General features: G+C 45.9%; 1 protein-coding gene across 3 annotated transcripts; it reads right to left on the bottom strand.

The window, feature by feature from the left end:
* Positions 1 to 8,941: 8,941 nt before the first annotated feature.
* On the bottom strand, positions 8,942 to 17,975 carry LOC144737848 (uncharacterized). Of its 3 annotated transcripts, none has more exons than XM_078620720.1 (3): positions 17,864 to 17,975; positions 14,663 to 14,735; positions 8,942 to 12,931 (listed from the first exon to the last, which is right to left on the bottom strand). In XM_078620720.1, the coding sequence occupies exon 3, from the start codon at positions 12,901 to 12,903 to the stop codon at positions 11,389 to 11,391; it is 1,515 nt and encodes a 504-aa protein (XP_078476846.1). In that variant the 5' UTR covers positions 12,904 to 12,931; positions 14,663 to 14,735; positions 17,864 to 17,975; the 3' UTR covers positions 8,942 to 11,388. The 3 variants fall into 3 exon arrangements, with proteins under 3 accessions (XP_078476846.1, XP_078476847.1, XP_078476845.1); XM_078620721.1 differs by having other exon boundaries at positions 8,942 to 12,950; XM_078620719.1 differs by lacking the exon at positions 17,864 to 17,975 and adding an exon at positions 16,293 to 17,767.

Here is a 17,975-nt window from a genome sequence, read left to right on the forward strand (position 1 = left end):
GAAGCCGGGTAGTAAAGCTAGTCTATATATCAAAGGGAAATGTGTGGATATGTGTGTGTCTGTTCGAAATGTTTTGCATACTTCCCAATATGCAACACACTTGAAATTTGGCATGTGGGTAGGTTCCATACTGTACACAATGTAATAACTATAAAAATAGACTTTTGTATTTTGGGAGGGGGGGGGAGAAATGACCATGGAGTGTGTGGAATCAACCCGCAACACACCTGAGTTAAGCGCTCTGCAACGCGTACCCCTACCATATGGCTCTTCGTGTGCCGTACTTCTAGAGCTGTTAACAGCGTGCCGGGAGATTTTAGGTGGCGCTTCGCTCCTGGCCGATGAAGCCATTGGCTTCTCGGAGTTTCAATACATATCCGTGTGAATAACAGGTACAACTGCTATCTTAAATATAAAGCAGAAATTACATATGTTTGTTTGTGTGAAGCAGCAAAAACTCTCCAACGCTGAGCTCTGGCATCATGAAATTTTCACAGCTTATGCTGTCTGGAATTAATCAGTGAACATGACTATTTTCAGGTTGCCACGTCATTCCCTTCCCGAGTTGCCAAAATCGACATTACGTAGAAGTGGGTTAAGGTTAAATTTCCTTCAGTGAAAAACATCCCATTTAGTTAAATTGATTTCTTTCAGCTTTTTTCTTTCTTACAAGAATCAATTTTTCAGGGTTTTTCAGTGACACGGTTCACAGGTGGTGGTGTGTCCAGACCCATGCCTGGCCACCTTCATCTGCTCAGTATTAATGCTTCCTCACTCCAAGTAATTCATTGAGGAACAACCAACACAGCCGAGGCTGCATGTCTCTCTCCTGGTGGTGAGATGTTAACTACCTGTCATGGCATACAGGAAGTCGTGGGTTCGATCCCAACCCTGACGCCTGCTGTATATTTGGAGTTTACGTGTCTCTCTCTCCCCATGGTCGCGTGGATTTATCTCCGGATCTCCCGGTTGTCCTCACTCCACATGCAGAGAGTGAACACCGCCACGCGTCTAGAGTGAACACCGCCACGCGTCTAGAGTGAACACCACCACGCGTCTAGAGTGAACACCGCCACGCGTCCAGAGTGAACACCGCCACGCGTCTAGAATGAACACCGCCACGCGTCCAGAGTGAACACCGCCACGCGTCTAAAGTGAACACGGCCACACGTCTAGAGTGAACACCACCACGCGTCTAGAGTGATCACCACCACGCGTCTATAGTGAACACCGCCACGCGTCTAACGTGAACACCGCCACACGTCTAGAGTGAACACCACCACGCGTCTAGAGTGAACACCGCCACGCGTCTAAAGTGAACACCGCCACGCGTCTAGAATGAACACCACCACGCGTCTAGAGTGATCACCACCACGCGTTTAGAGTGAACACCGCCACGCGTCTAACGTGAACACCGCCACACGTCTAGAGTGAACACCACCACGCGTCTAGAGTGAACACCGCCACGCGTCTAGAATGAACACCACCACGCGTCTAGAGTGAACACCGCCACGCGTTTAGAGTGATCACCACCACGCGTCTAGAGTGATCACCACCACGCGTCTAGAGTGATCACCACCACGCGTTTAGAGTGATCACCACCACGCGTCTAGAGTGAACACCGCCACGCGTCCAGAGTGAACACCGCCACGCGTCTAGAATGAACACCGCCACGCGTCTAAAGTGATCACCACCACGCGTCTAGAGTGAACACCACCACGCGTCTAGAGTGATCACCACCACGCGTCTATAGTGAACACAGCCACGCGTCTAACGTGAACACCGCCACACGTCTAGAGTGAACACCACCACGCGTCTAGAGTGAACACCGCCACGCGTCTAAAGTGAACACCGCCACGCGTCTAGAATGAACACCACCACGCTGTTGACAAACCTCACCTTGTTGTTGTGGGAAGGTCGCTTCTGAAAACAAGAGCGGTATAGCAGCTCAAGCGGGCTTGGCCTGGTAAAAAAAGAAAAGAAAAACTGAGAATATATGAAGTAAAACAAAGTTACAAAGTTGCGAGCCAGGTGAAGAGAAATTAAACTTAAGCGAGAGATTTGAAGCAAACGCGATCAGGCGAGGGCAGGAGGCAAGGCCCCGCGTTGTAAAGTTTCAACCTGGACATCGCTTCCATGCTCGCTGCTACTCAATTGACATCCCTACGAGAGAGCGAGGCTCTACCTCGGTAAACAACAACAACAACCACAACCACCACAACCACCAAAACAACAACCACCACCACCACAACAATTTCTCACCTCGGATTTCAGTGCATGGGCGGAGCATGTGTTGGCGGGTGCAGTGGCTGGCCGCTTGCGCACAATCGCTCCATTGTGTTGGCGTGTGCAGTAATTGGCCGCTTGCGCACAAGCGCTTCCACGTCCATCGGCCACCCTTTTGGCCTCGCCCCCCCTCCCTCCCCATACGTTCCTTTCATTGGCTACCATAGACTGATGAGCTCCCCCCTCCCTCTCCCTCCCCCCTCAACTCGCTTTTAAGGGATTACATCTTGAATCATTGCCTCACTTGATACAGCTAATCTGGCTGTGACGGTCCCACCTGATGACGGAGACTTGTGTTGCCTCCGAAACGTCGTGATTTTTGTTTTATTTTTTATTTTACTTTCTACGTGACTTTACCGAAAAAACCTAAGAAGATGATTCCTTGCAGAAATCGAAAGCTTCAAATCTAGAATCATGGGCGGAGCGGCAACTTCCTGGTTCCTCGCGACGTCACGCGGCAGCAGGCGACATGACGTCATTTGCGGGGGACGATGACACTCCCCTCCCACAATGAGCGGCTCTCAACTCGCAACGGCTTTCACGAAGACATTATGTTAATGAGTCGCCTGTTACTGGGCGTGGCTTTGCCCAAATAAGGATTGGCACTGGGACAGATATCGACAGCGGCCGAGCGGAGGTGACGTCACGCTCGAGCGCGCGGTGGTCGGGGGTGGGTGACATGACGTCAATAGCGAGGAACTCCTCCCCCTGGCGTTTGACGCCGATGAGGTCACGCTGCGCGGTGACGTCAGAGAGCGGGGTCAGAGTTCAAGTTTGTTGACATAAAGGGAGCGAGAGTTTCGACTCAGCCTCAAACGAGTACCCGGTACGGTGTGTCAACAAAGCCACTGGGGAGACAAAGGCGGCCGGGCGTGGTGCTGGCCACCCACCCCCTCGTGTGCCGTGACGACCTCCATCGGTGCTGCTCGCTATGAGCAGCACTTTGTACATGTCGTTGCTTGGCTCTCCAGAACACCGCTGGCGAAATTTCACGATGACATTTTCACGTCCATAAAAAATAAAATGGCCATACTAACCTATGCCGTTTTTTGGAAAAATTTATCCAATTTTCCTAGCTTTATTTTTCAACGAAAAGTGCATTCCTTGGTTGTGTTTAGCCTGAGTAGACTATATATTACGTTAAAAAGTGGGAAATTTCATGCATGAAATTTTCGAATATAAAAAAGTTAATCGGCATACTGTGCCGATTTTAGGCCAAATAAGCCCAACTTTCACAGCTTTATTTTTGGACGAAAGTTAATTCCTCTATTGTATTTAGCCTTAGTATGCTATGTATTATATTAAAAGTGGAAAATTTCACGATGAAATTTGAAGCAAAAAGATCAAATCGGCATACTTTACCAATGCCGTTCTTGGCCAAAATTTGCTACATTTTCATAGCTAGATTTTTCAAGAAAAACTGAATTCCTCCATTTTGTTAAGCATTAGTATGCTCTAAATTACTTTAAAAGTGAGAAATTTCACGATTAAATTTTCATGTCCCAAAAGGAAAATTGGGTACTTATGCCAGTTTTATCCAAAATAAGCCAAATTTTCATAGCTTAATTTTTCAACAAAATGTTCATTCATCAATTGTATTTACCCTTAGTATGCTATGTGTTAGATTAAAAGTGGAACATTTTATGATGAAATGTTCACGTCCCAATATAGAAAATAGGCATGCTAACCTATGCCGTTTTTGGCCAATAATGGCCAAATTTTTACAGCTTCATTTTTCAACAAAAGTACAATCCTCGGGTGTGCTTAGCCTTAATATCCTATATATTACGTAAAAAAGTGGGAAATTTCACCATGAAATTTTTAAGTAAAAAGGCTCTGACATGGTTGTCTTTGCCTTACAAAACAGATGGGCAAAGTGTGCATGACCCAAAACTTTTTTTCCAAGCAATATACATGAGCAACAATGAGGCAATTTGCTGAATTCATGGCTTACCCATCCATGACCGTTCCCCCACAGTCATCCATTTGGCACTTCACCTCCAAAATGGTCAACGCATCTTGGTCACCAAAGGAAATGCCCAACAACAGGCCCTGGCTCCACAAGATACCACTCTGATGGCGTTCTTGGTTTTGTGTCCAAGTGACCCATTTGCTGCCAACCTGCTCTACCATTAAGTTCCTTCCTACTATACATGGACTGCTAAAAAAATGGAAGCGAAGTGCTGCTGACGGTGAATCAGATGCCTTCGGACGAGTCTACACAGTTCATCCCAACAATCAGCAGTGCAACTTTCTCCCAATGCTTTTCCATGTTGCCAAAGGGCACATATCTTTCCAAGACCTATAAAAAGTGGAACGAGTTGTCTGTCAAACCTACAGGGAAGCATGCAATCTTCGTGCAATTCTTGCACATGATCACCATATTCATAAAGCTATGACAGAAGCTTCTGTTGGTCAGTCTCCTTTCCAACTGACATTGCTCTTCTGCATGAATCTTCAAGTTTGCAGCCCATCTAACCCCATAGGACTCTGGCAAAAATACAAAGAGGGCATGAGTGAGGACATCCTCCACGGAACTCAATAACAAAATACAAACCTGGACGACAACTTTTCTGATGTTATCTTCAAACAGGCCCTCATCCTCCTTCACGACAAACTGCACTCCATTGCTGGAAAATACTTCACGTCTATGGGACTACCAACACCCTACAGGGACAACCTGCATGCCCTTGCTCAAGAGATCCTAGTGAAATATGCTATTATGCTTGACAGAATCTTACATTTCTTTGGGAAAATTAACCAAAGCTGATGGATGCACAAATAGAAGCCTACACGGAAATCTTGGAAGACATTGAGACTACAAATCGAGTCATTTTTATCCTTGATGCACCTGCCAGTACTGGGAAGACCTTTGTTTTGAAACTGCTCCTCGCTAAGGCTCGCCAGAGAGAGTTAATTGCTCTAGCTGTGGCATCATCGGGGATTGCTGTGTAAGTCGATGTGTGTGTGAGTCGATGTGTGTATTTGAGTCCATATGTGTGTGTGTTTAGGTCCATGTGTGTGTGTGTGTAAGTCGGAGTATCTGTGTCTTTTTTGCCCAGGCAATGCCAGATGTTTGTGTGTGTACGTCGATGTGTGTGTAAGTCCAAGTGTGCATATTAGTCCATGTGTGTGTGTTAGTCCATGTGTGTGCATGGCTTCATGTAAGTCACTGTGTGTGTGTCTATGTGTGTCAGTTGATGTATGTACGTCGATGTGTATGTGTGTTAGTCCCTGTGTTAGTTAGTCCATAGGTGCTCGCTAACAGCACTTGCCCCTACAGTCTGTTAAGGCTATATGGGGGGTCTTTGATCTTTGTTAGTTCATATTTGTGTAAGTCAATGTGTTTGTGAGTCGATATGTGTGTATAACACCATGTGTGTGTATCTAAAGTCCATGTCTGTGCGAGTCCGTATGTGTGGAGGCCAATGTGTGCGAGTCTCTGTGTGGAGGAGTAATATAGGGATGTGACCTCATGCTCGTTGTTCAGTGCGATGACGTCATGCACGCTGGGCGAGGTGATGACGCCACGTCTCCTCTCGGTACTTAAGGGGGACCACGTAACGAACGCGGGGTTACTGTAGGAGCCCGGGAAAGAGAGCGGTTGAAGAGCCAGCCAGGGGTAGAGCTCAGGGAGTCTGGAGACAAGCCGGCCGTAGTGATAGAAGGTGCTGCTCTTTCTCGGTCGGTCGGTCGGTGTTGGCTGAACCCCCGATCTGACTCGAGGGAGAGAGCCTTGGCGCTAGCCGAGCTAGGAACAGACAGAGTGAAGATTCGTGTGAAGAAACCTAGTGAAGGACACTTACCCCTGGGGAATTTATCCAAAAACCCTTAATAAATAACTGGCGCAAGCCCTTAACTGAAGACCTGCCTCCGTGTCGTCATTTGCACTTCAACATATGTGTAATGCGAGCATAAACGGGGTGGTTGCTGGCCTCCGCGCCAATCACACGGAGCGTGTGGGAGGAGCCACTGCTCACCTTGGCTCCAATGGGAGACGAGGTGAATGCGGGGCGGAGACGGGTGCATTACGGGAAGGAGGAGTCAGGGTCACGTGATGGGAAGGATATAGGGAGAGAGCCGGAAGAGATCGGGAAGTTGAAACGGAGCGAGAACAGGGGAAGCCACGCTGGGCAGTGCGAGAGATGGCGCCATCTGCCACGTGGTGGAGCAGCGCCATCTGCCACGTGGTCGAAGACCTATGCACACCGTCGGCCAGCGGTGTGCGTGGGGTAGACGGGGCTAGCAGAGTGTGAGGGGCTAGCAGAGTGTGCGGGGCACACGTGGCTAGTGAGGGGCTAGCAGAGTGTGCGGGGCACACGTGGCTAGTGAGTGACTAGCAGAGTGTGCGGGGCACACGTGGCTAGTGAGTGACTAGCAGAGTGTGCGGGGCACACGTGGCTAGTGAGTGATTAGCGGAGTGTGCGGGGCACACGGAGCGAGCGGTGTGGCTGGCGGCGTGTGCGGGGCACACGGAGAGAGCGGAGCGGCCACCAGCGAGTGCGGGCCACACGGAGCGTCGCGGGGCACGCGGCGGAGGCGGCGCGGGTCCGGGCGAGGACCAGCGGGGTGCGATACGAAGAACCTAAATAAACGACAAACGAGACCAAGAAAGCCTGACAGAGTCGTTTATTACATATGTGAGTCCATGTGTGTGCGTGGGTCCATGTTGTGTGTAAGTCCATGTGTGTGTCTCTTAGTCGATGTGTGTAAATCCATGTGTGCTTAGGTCCATGTGTGTGTGAGAGTCTACGTGTTTGAGTCGCTGTATGTGTGTACGTCGATTTGCGTGTGTAACTCCATGTGTATCTGAAGCGAATGTCTGTGCATGTGTGTCTAAGTCCGTGTGTGTGTGTCTTTTTCGCCCAGGCAACGCCGGGTACTTCCCGCTCGTACTCTTATATCAGCGCACTTCATCTATCTGTGATGAACGCTGCACTTTCCATCGTTTTCATGCAGGGGGCGCTGCAAACCTACGCGCTGTTGTATCTATGCCCTGTTTTCAGTTATTAATATTAAGAATAATTAAGAATTTTTTTTAAAATTATATCTATATATATTTTTTTAATTAAACAATGAAAACAACCCACTTCTCCTCACAAGCACACCAGGAATCTATGAAACATGGAGGGCCATTAAAACGATAAGAATTCGGTCACAGAGAGGTCATAGACATCCAGATGGACAAAAAGATCGATGGACTAACCTCCCAAGACATCTGGAGATACACGGATGGGGTGCAGAGCAGAGAAAAACAACTTTTGCAACTCGCGTTTTCCTTAAACGTTTTCCGTACCGAAAAGTAGAAACTTAACAAAAAGAATTAACCAACAAACAATAGGGGCTTTTTATTAGTAATTCCCTTGTATTACTCGTATTCACGGTATATATATATTATTTTGTATTGTATGTTTCTATCTACCTGACCAAAAAAAATAATAATAATTACGAATTCCAACAGTTAAGGAAGCGTAAGTGGAAACTTAGTTGCACTTAACCTCAGGACATTAAAATATAAGAAATATCAAGAATAAATGTAACACACAGGACCACATAAGGTATTGCATACATCTCCTCGACCACCTTTGTCTTCCAGCGGGGTCTGGCCTCGGAATGACCCACCCAGAGGGAGGAGGGGTCAAAGGGTCGCGAGGGGGGGGGGTCTGTGCTGGCATAGCTGGGACATCTGTTTCTCTCGTTGTTGTTCCTCTCGCAAGGAATGCGCAGAGGGGAGTCACGTTTTTGAGTTTAAGCACAAGAGCACATAGCGAATGAGCAGTCTGGTTCGAGTCGTGCTCAGTCTCGCAACTCGGCTTGCGACGCGGCGTTGCGACGGGGCTCGCAAGGGAGCTGGGGCAGATCGTGCCTCGAGGAGAGATGGGACGACGAGGGGTCGTAGAGTGACCGCCTGAGTGCAGTCTGTTCAAGTCGCGCTCAGTCTCGCGACTCGGCTTGCGACGCAGCGTTGCGACGGGACTCGCAAGGGAGCTGGGGCGCGTCGTGCCTCGAGAAGTGATGGAACGAGGAGGGGTCGTTCGAGTCGCAGAAGTCTGAGTTCAACCTGGGTCGAGGGTGGGTTTCAGCCGTGCTCCAGCTGGCAGAGCATCGTGAGGGAGCAAACACCGATGCCGATAGCAGGTGTCGCTTCTCGCAGAACGAAGTTAAGTGCGAGTGAAGCTGGCAGCTGCACGAACAAAGGAAAGCACGGAGAAGAGAGAGACGAGTGACGACAAGCAATCAACCTGTAAAAGGGCAGAAATCGCCGAGCGTCGACCAAGCGAGCATCAAAAAGGACGAGCAGCAGCGGATGAGCGCTCCAAGCCGGTGAGCGCGCACAGCCGCGTTGTCCAGAGCCTGAGCAACACCGCCTGAAGGGCGAGTGTCCGTGTGAAGTCGGCAGCGATCAAGGAGAGAAAGAGAGAGCGCACGAGCAGCACGACTTGGGCGTCACCGAGCGTCGTGCCAACTCGTGGAGGAGCTGCGCGCTATCCGACGACGGAATCATTGCACAACACGACGGCGAGCGTCGTGCAAACTGAATCGAGCAGTGGAGAGAGGAAGGCAGCACGGCTCGCTGCGGCCACGCCCAACCCAGAGAGGAACTTCGCTGGCGGCGGGTTGTATCCTCCCACACCACACAAGCTAACGACACAACTCCCGGCTCTAAGAAATTTAATTAATATTACGAGGGGACAACGCACACACAACACGCACACGAATAAGACTTTCAAAAAAATTATCTTTGCGTTTCAAAAAGGGTTGCCATTTCAAGGTGGTGCGTTCAATATCAACTGATCGTGCAAAGCAGTTGCTGCCGTCGAGTTACATGAATAAGGAATGTTTTAGTCATTCATTTTCGTTAATTGCATAATCTTGCCCATGAATTTATTGACATATACTTGCTTTTGCATACTAGAGTGTCATGTGTTTGTTTAGAATTAAAATTGCTGAACACCAAGTCTCGAGTGCTTCTTTCCAAGTCCATGCAAAACTGTCTTATTCCTTAGAACTGTATCCTGTGATGAGATATTAAACTGGAGACCTAAAATAACATAACACACACTAAGATAATCGGTAAATGTTTAATCAATGATAATCGTGTTATCCTGATTGATATAACTCTGGATAAACGAAACTAAGCTTAATTATCATAACTGCACACATTAACATAATCGCAAGCATCCGCATAAACTACTACGATTATCTCCGTGATTATCATAATTTATGCATATTATTACACACATTATCATAATTTATGCATATTAATACACACTATCATAATTTATGCGATTTACGCATTTTTCGGAAAATTTTTAATTTTTATTATTTTTATCAAAATTTTCATAATTCCAACACATACAACAGCACCCCCTGCATGAATGACGGAGGCGCAGGGACAGACGTTAGCTCACGTTGGAATCGATCTGCAGACGGCGGTTTTCTGGCACGGTCAGCTCTATGTCGCCTTATCTCCACCCTGCAATCCCAACCAGGTGAAAGTCCGCATCGAACCGAACCCCGGTAAGGCCATCTACTTAACTAGAGAAAATTCACACGAAATGTTGTTTTCAATGAAGGCTTCCAGATGTAAAATTATATAAGCTTTAATGAAGAAATAAAATTATCTAATTCAAAACGGAGCATCGGGAGTTTGCGTGGATGCGTCGTTCGTGCGCAATTTTTTTCGTGACTTTCCTGGCCCAAGGCCGTAAATGGTTGTGAGGGGGCTGTAGGCGGTCAGGCTTGCTTCAACCCATGGTTGTGAACATCCAGACGTTAATCGGCAAGAACCATTTCTTGTCCTAGTTCGCCAACATATAAGACGTCATGCAAATTTCGATTGAGTGTTGTGTGGAGAATGTATCTACTAGATGTGCTCTGCCTTGTAACCCAATACAAATCTGTACCAAAAATGCATTTCAAATGTGCTCTTAAAATTACCTCCTAGCTATGAAGCAGATCAGCAGACATGACATCTTTCATTTATCGATCTCTCCACGAAACAAAGGAATGTTTTACACAAACTATAACTAGCACAGTCTTCTGGGAGTGCATCATTGATTCAGTGCAAGCCACCTGTGGAGCCTTATTGGTGCACAGCGTCTCAAGAGCAGCTGGGCTTGCTTCAACCGACAGTTACGAACATCCAGACGTTAATCAGCAAGGGGCATTTCTCGTCCTAGTTAGACAAAATCTACGTGAACACGTAAGACACAATTATAATTCGTGTTGTAGAGAATGTTCCTCTACGTGTAACCTTTGAGTGGCATTTTCTTCTAGATTTGAAGCTTCCGTGACTGCAAGGGTTCATAATCTTAGGTTTTTTCGGTAAAGTCACGTAGGTGTGTGCTCCCTATTTCAAGGACAATGAGTTGCTCCAGAGGCAGACGCTTCCAAAACACAAAAATACCCTTTGACCTGTATCAGAAGAACGGGTCTCACCCGAGTTATCATTACAGGTTATTCCAAAACACTCTTTGTCCTAACATCACTTATTCAATATTTGACCCTTATAGACAAAATGTTACATGGACGCAATCAATCATTCAAGTATTCATTCTAAATTATGGAGTCATTTTAACAAAATTGAATTACTGCACTGAAATATACTGCAACAGGTTACATCGTATTAACAAGAAGCTATTTAAAAAAACAATATGCACCGTCTGCTTAACAGTTTATGTACAACATACTATTGCGCCATTCAAAACGAGTAGGCCATTGCATGCTGGCGTCTGGGTCAAAATTGAGCAAATTCCAAACAGGATCTTGTCCACATGCAGGCCGGTGCAGGGCCACCACCTTATGCCACACAGGGGCAGCTGCTACCTGGGGATGCTCTTCGAGTGTTTGAGACGAGATACGATACAAAACTCCGAAATTGCCGGGGCGATTAAGCACCATATAAATGGAATTATTAAAACATAGTGAATGCTTGGGAGCTTATTGGCTCTCGCTCCTGGTTAGAGATCTACTAAACCCACACATCCACAAAGACTGGCTGCTCTTACCCTGCAAGTTGAACCTAGGAATTGAGTGTTAAACTTATTTCTTGTCATTAAAGGTCTGTGACAAAGGTGCATCTATTGGAGAACAATCGTCTCAAGCTGACACATCTACCGGGTCTCCATTTGACTTTGTATTGTCTCGGAGGAAGTCCACCCACACCTCCACCTCCACAAACTGCTGGGAGTTGCCTCGCTCTGCCTCACAGTCAGAATTCTCCTCCTGCTTCACGTTGCCTCCATCGATGTGACGGTCCGATTTTGGAGTTGACTCTTCATCTTCACATTTTACCTTCACTTCTTCACTCTTCACCATCACTTCTTCACATTTCACGTCCTCATATTTCACCTCCTCATATTTCACCTCGATACCTTTAAAAGTGTCCAAGCTGGGATTTCCTTCCGGTTCTTGTTTCATGAGGGATGGGCTCATTGCGGCACTTTGACTTTCACAAGCTGATTTCAGACTCCACTCCTTGTGGATATTCTGATGCTTGTGTGTTCTCTGGTGTTTTTGAAGAATTTGTTTACGTGCAAACGCCGTCCCGCACAGAGTGCACCTGAAGGGTTTCTCTCCTGTGTGTGTTCTCTGGTGTACATGAAGAATTGATGAACGTGCAAACGCCTTCCCGCACAGAGTGCACCTGAAGGGTTTCTCTCCCGTGTGTGTTCTCTGGTGTACTACAAAAGCAGATGAATGTGCAAACGCCTTCCCACACACACTGCACTTGAAGGGTTTCTCTCCCGTGTGTGTTCTCTGGTGTTGTACAAGATTAGATGAAACTGAAAACGTCTTCCCACACACACTGCACTTGAAGGGTTTCTCTCCCATGTGTGTTCTCTGGTGTAAATGACGATTTGATGAACATGCAAACCCCTTCCCACACACACTGCACTTGAAGGGTTTATCTCCCGTGTGTGTTCTCTGGTGTGTTACAAGAGCAGATGAATATAAAAATGCCTTCCCACCCACACTGCACTTGAAGGGGTTCTCGCCCGTGTGTGTTCTCTGGTGTTCTACAAGAACAGATGACTGTGCAAACGCCTTCCCACACACACTGCACTTGAAGGGTTTCTCTCCCATGTGTGTTCTCTGGTGTAAATGACGATTTGATGAACATGCAAACCCCTTCCCACACACACTGCACTTGAAGGGTTTATCTCCCGTGTGTGTTCTCTGGTGTTTTTTAAGAGTCGATGAACATGCAAACGCCTTCCCACACACACTGCACTTGAAGGGTTTCTCTCCCGTGTGTGTTCTCTGGTGTTCTACAAGAACAGATGACTGTGCAAACGCCTTCTCACACACACTGCACTTGAAGGGTTTCTCTCCCGTGTGTGTTCTCTGGTGTTCTACAAAAGTAGATGAACGTGCAAACGCCTTCCCACACACACTACACTTGAAGGGTTTCTCTCCCGTGTGTGTTCTCTGGTGTTCTACAAGAGTATATGAACGTGCAAACGCCTTTCCACACACACTGCACTTGAAGGGTTTCTCTCCTGTGTGAGTTCTCTGGTGCTGTGTAAAATGTTCAGGACGATCCGTGCTGTATGCACACCGGTCACATTGTTGCCTTTTTGCACCGAGTCGCGCCGAGTATCTTTGCTCCATCAGACCAATTTTGCAGAGAAAGCGACAGCTGCAGAAAGAAAAAAAAACTATCCACACCATCTACACATCAGTATCGAGGCATAGAGGAATGCATATATATAGTCACACGTGACTTACACATCTATAGTTATTCATATTTTATGATATAGGCAAAAACGTGTCCCAAATTCATCACGCGAGCTCTTATGGCACACAATGAGAGGGCAAATGGTTATAAACATGCCTGGAAGCGCTCGTATCTTCAAAATGAATGTTAACCCAAAACTCCGAGCACACAATTTAGGCTGTCTGGCTTCAAAAGGAATATTTATGAAAGCTAAATTTAGCTGACATAGCAAAGGGTGTTGAAAAAAATACTATTTGTGTTATGCAGATATGCATAAATTAATGTTCAATCACAACTTAGAGGTGTGAAGCCAGACACAGATGTCCTTGGAAGGATGAACAGTTCCGACGTCAGCTGCACGTGTGCTGTGATAACTTCCTGACTCCATTCTTATAAAGACTTCCAGAGGAAAACTAAAATAAACTACTGTTTTGATATAACCTCCCTGCTCAATAGCATTAATAGACTTTACTGCAAATACAAACTTGACACTGTCACACACTCAGAGGCGGAGCCAGGATTTCAGGTAGGGGTCGCAACCCCTCCAGCAATGAAAAATGATAGGAGTTGTTAGTAAGGACTTGTCCCTTGCTTTTTATTCGACGCGTGTGATCGGCATTGCGCTCGCTGAAGGCGATGCCTTCAGGGAAGTCGTGTACTGTATACGCCACTTCGCACAATTCTGCGAGTGGTTTGTAACTGCTTTGCCATTACTTATGTTGTCCTCTCATAGAGTCACTGAAATGTGATAATTTCCCACACGGTGGCAGTGGGGGGGGTCGCAAAATGCCGATTTATCTATATATATAAAAGGGAAATGTGTGGATACGTGTCTGTTCGAAATGTTTAGCTTCCCAACATGCCACACACTTGAAATTTTGCATGTGGGTAGGTTCCAAACTGTACACAACGCAAAAAGTATAAAAATAGACTTTTGTATTTTGGGGGGGGGGGGGGGGGAATGACCATGAAGTGTGTGGCGTCAACCCGCATCACACCTGAGTTAAGCGGTCTGCAATGCTGTCTGGAATTTCTAAGTGAACGCGACTTTTCAGCTCGCCACGTCATTCCCTTCCCAAGTGGCCAAAATCGACCTTGCGTAGAAGTGGATTAAGGTTGAATTTCCTTCAGTGAAAACATCCGATTTAGGTAACTTGATTTGTTTCAGCTTTTTTCTTTCTTGCAAGCATCAATTTTTTTCTGGGTGTTTCAGTGAAATATGAGGGAATATGAAATTTATCCAAGACAAGAATCCAAGTCCCGGGCGAAGCCGGGTAGTGAAGCTATTTAATAATAAACCCCAATGATCCCATCGAAATTAGGGATTTCTATCAGATCGTGGGGGGGGGGGGGGGGGCACGTGCTACCCCACCCCCACTGGCTCCACCACTGTCACACACTGGCATGGTTCACAGGTGGTGGTGTGTCCAGACTCACGCCTGGCCACCTTCACCTGCTCAGTATTAATGCTTCCTCACTCCACCAAGTAATTAATTGAGGATCAATCAACACAGCCGAGGCTGCGTGTCTCTCCCTCTCTCCCCGTGGTTGCATTGATTTCCTTCCCAATCGCCGGGTTTCCCCTCCACATGTAGAAAGTGTACACCACCGCGCGTCCAGAGTGAACACCGCCACGCGTGTGACAAGCCCTACCTTGTTGTTATTGTTGTTGTGGGCAGGTCGCTTCTGAAAACAAGAGCAGTACAGCAGCTCAAGCGGGCGTGGCCTGGTAAAAAATGAAAAAAAAAAGAATATTGAAAATAAAATAAAGTTACAAAGTAGCCAGCCAGGTGAAGAGAAATTAAAACTTAAGAAAGATACTCTGGTTCTTTCAGTAAAGTAATGTAGAATTTTTTTTTTAAATAATAGCATACGATGTTTTGATTGCAACACAAGCAATCATCAGGTACAAATGAAAGAGAAAACAAACCTAGGAAACTTAGAAATGTAATGCAAAACAACACAGAGAGTCGGCTAACATAACAGTCAACACCCCACCTGGTTAATTATTGATTATGTTCTTCCAAAGATTGTTCAATTTGAGAGAGAGACAAAACACAGACACGGAGACACATAGACAGAGAGAGATGACACAGAGACACACAGAGAGAGACACACACAGAGACACACAGAGAGAGATGACACAGAAACACACAGAGAGAGAGACACAGAGAGAGACACACACACATAGACACAGAGAGAGATGACAGAGACGCACAGAGAGAGACACACATAGGCACACAGAGAAACAACGCCTGTGTATTGTATTACATTGCTATGTTTTTTCTTTTTTACCTTTTCTTGTTTCATAGTATGTAATGGCAGAGATTAGGGATTCATAAAGTACAACGCAATCATATAAACAGAAATCTATGCATTGTTATATGAAGACAAGTCCAGATTTTGTGGCCGAGGTTTAGCAAATTGTTTTTATTAACATAGCATCGCAATTATTAGTTAAAAAAAATATTTTTATAGCAATATACTGGGGGGACATTTTGAGCAAATTTAATGATTATAACATATTATAATGATTATAACATATTATAATTATGACACCATATTATAATTATTACAACATATTATAATTATTACAACATATTATAATTATAACATATTATAATTATTATAACATATTATAATTATTATAACATATTATAATTATTACAATATATTAAATTATTATAACATATTATAATTATAACATATACTTATAACATTATAATAATTATAACATATTATAATTAGGGCCTTGTGTCAATGAGAGATTTGGAGGTTTATATTCTTAGGTTTTTTCAGTAAAGTCACGTAGGTAAAAACATTAAAAAGTAAAATAAAATAAAAATCACGACGTTTCGGAGGCAACACAAGCTTCCGTCTTCAGGCGGTACCGTCACAGCCACGACAGCTGTATCAAGTAAATGAGAGATTGCAGGAGTTGCCACTGCGTTTATATAATGGTTGGAGAAGGTGGTGGGGCAAGGGCCGCATACTTATTATTAATATGGTAAGGTGAGGTTTGAGATTAAGAATAGACTGCATAACAAAGGCTGAGCCTTTGTTATGGAGAGGTGCGGTTTGTGACTCAACCTGTAACAAGAAGACCACCACTAAACATGGTTAAACAGTAATGGTTGTCTGTCAAATAAGATTGGAAAATAAGTGTAGTTAAATCTTTTTTGCATGGTTAATCACATCTTTCCAATGATTACTCAGTTTGTAACCGTCATCACGGTTGAAATTATGTCTGTGTTTGTATATTTGTATGGCTTCGTGTACAAACCTTTGATGGTAGCCAGGAGGTTTGCAGAGAACCTTGGTCTCGGAAAATACAATTTCATGAGAGCCCACCGAGTTGTAGCAATGATCGGCAACGGCCGAAGAATCAGTTCTGCCGTGTTTCAGATCTGACTTGTGCTCGCGGACACGATCAGAAACATGACGTTTCGTTTCTCCAATGTAGCAATCACCACAAATGCAACTCAATTTGTAGACTCCAGGATACTGTAAGTCAGGAACGACATCCTTCACAGATGGAATCAAATCACGGATTTTATGCACTGTACTGAATCGGACTTGGATCTTATGTTTGTTTAGAATTTTGGAGATCTTTTTGGTCACGCCTGCTATGTATGGCAACGTGATAGTTTTGGTCGGAGTTTCATGTGGCTGTTTCTGTATGGTGGGAGAGACAGCTTGGCGGATAGTGCGGTCAGAGTATGCGTTCATCCTGAGGGCCCGATGTACATGTCTCAATTCACTGGTCAGGTGGTGTTGGTCAGAAATGCCATGGGCTCCGTGGTATAGCGTTTTGATGAGAGAGTTCTTTTGAGATGGGTGGTGGTGGGAATCCGGTTTCAAGTAGGAATCTGTGTGGGTGGCTTTCCTGTTCTTCCAAAGACGACACTTTCGTCATCTGGCCACATGGCCTCCCAGCATTGAACCACTTCTTGGACCACATCAATTCTAGACACCCATCCATCAGATTCACCATGGAAGTGGAGAAAGACGGTAAACTACCATTCTTGGATATTCTGTTTGAGAGGAGGCCTGACGGATCCTTGGACATTCTGTCTACAGGAAAGCTACCCACACAGATTCCTACTTGAAACCGGATTCCCACCACCACCCATCTCAAAAGAATGTGTTGCCTCCGAAACGTCGTGATTTTTATTTTTATTTTATTTTACTTTTTAATGTTTTAACCTACGTGACTTCACCGAAAAAACTTAAGAATATGAATCATTGCAGTCACGAAAGCTTCAAATCTAGAATTTAGAGGTTTGGTGACTGCACTTAAGCAAACAAACTTTGTAACATTTGAAATGTAATGCAATGCAACACAAAGAGTCGGTCAACACACAACTAACGCATAAACTGGCTGATTACGTTCTTCCACAGATTGCTAAACTAAGCGAGAGAATTGAAGCAAACGCGATCAGCCGAGGGCAGGAGGCAAGGCCTCGCGTTGTAAAGTTCCAACCTGGACATCGCTTCCATGCTCGCTGCTACTCAATTGACATCCTTACGAGAGAGAGAGCGAGGCTCTACCTCGGTAAACAACAACAACCACCACCATAACAACAACCACCACCACATCCACAACCAATCACCGCAACCACCACCACCGCAACCACCACCACCGCAACAACCACCACCACAACCACCACAACCACCACCGCAACCACCACCGCTACCACCACCACCGCAACAACCACCACCGCAACAACCACCACCGCAACCACCACTACCACCGCAACCACCACCACCACCACCACAACAACCACCACCACCACAACAACAACCACCATAACCACCACCACAACCACCACAACCGCGATGAGAATTTCTCACCTCGGATTTCAGTGTACGGGCGGAGCGGCAACTTCCTGGTCCCTCGCGACGTCACGCGGCAGCAGGTGACATGACGTCACTTGCGGGGTACGATGACACTCCCCTCCCACAA

Source organism: Lampetra planeri, chromosome 74 (assembly GCF_965212315.1).
Source record: "Lampetra planeri chromosome 74, kcLamPlan1.2.h2, whole genome shotgun sequence".
Lineage (NCBI taxonomy): Eukaryota > Metazoa > Chordata > Hyperoartia > Petromyzontiformes > Petromyzontidae > Lampetra > Lampetra planeri.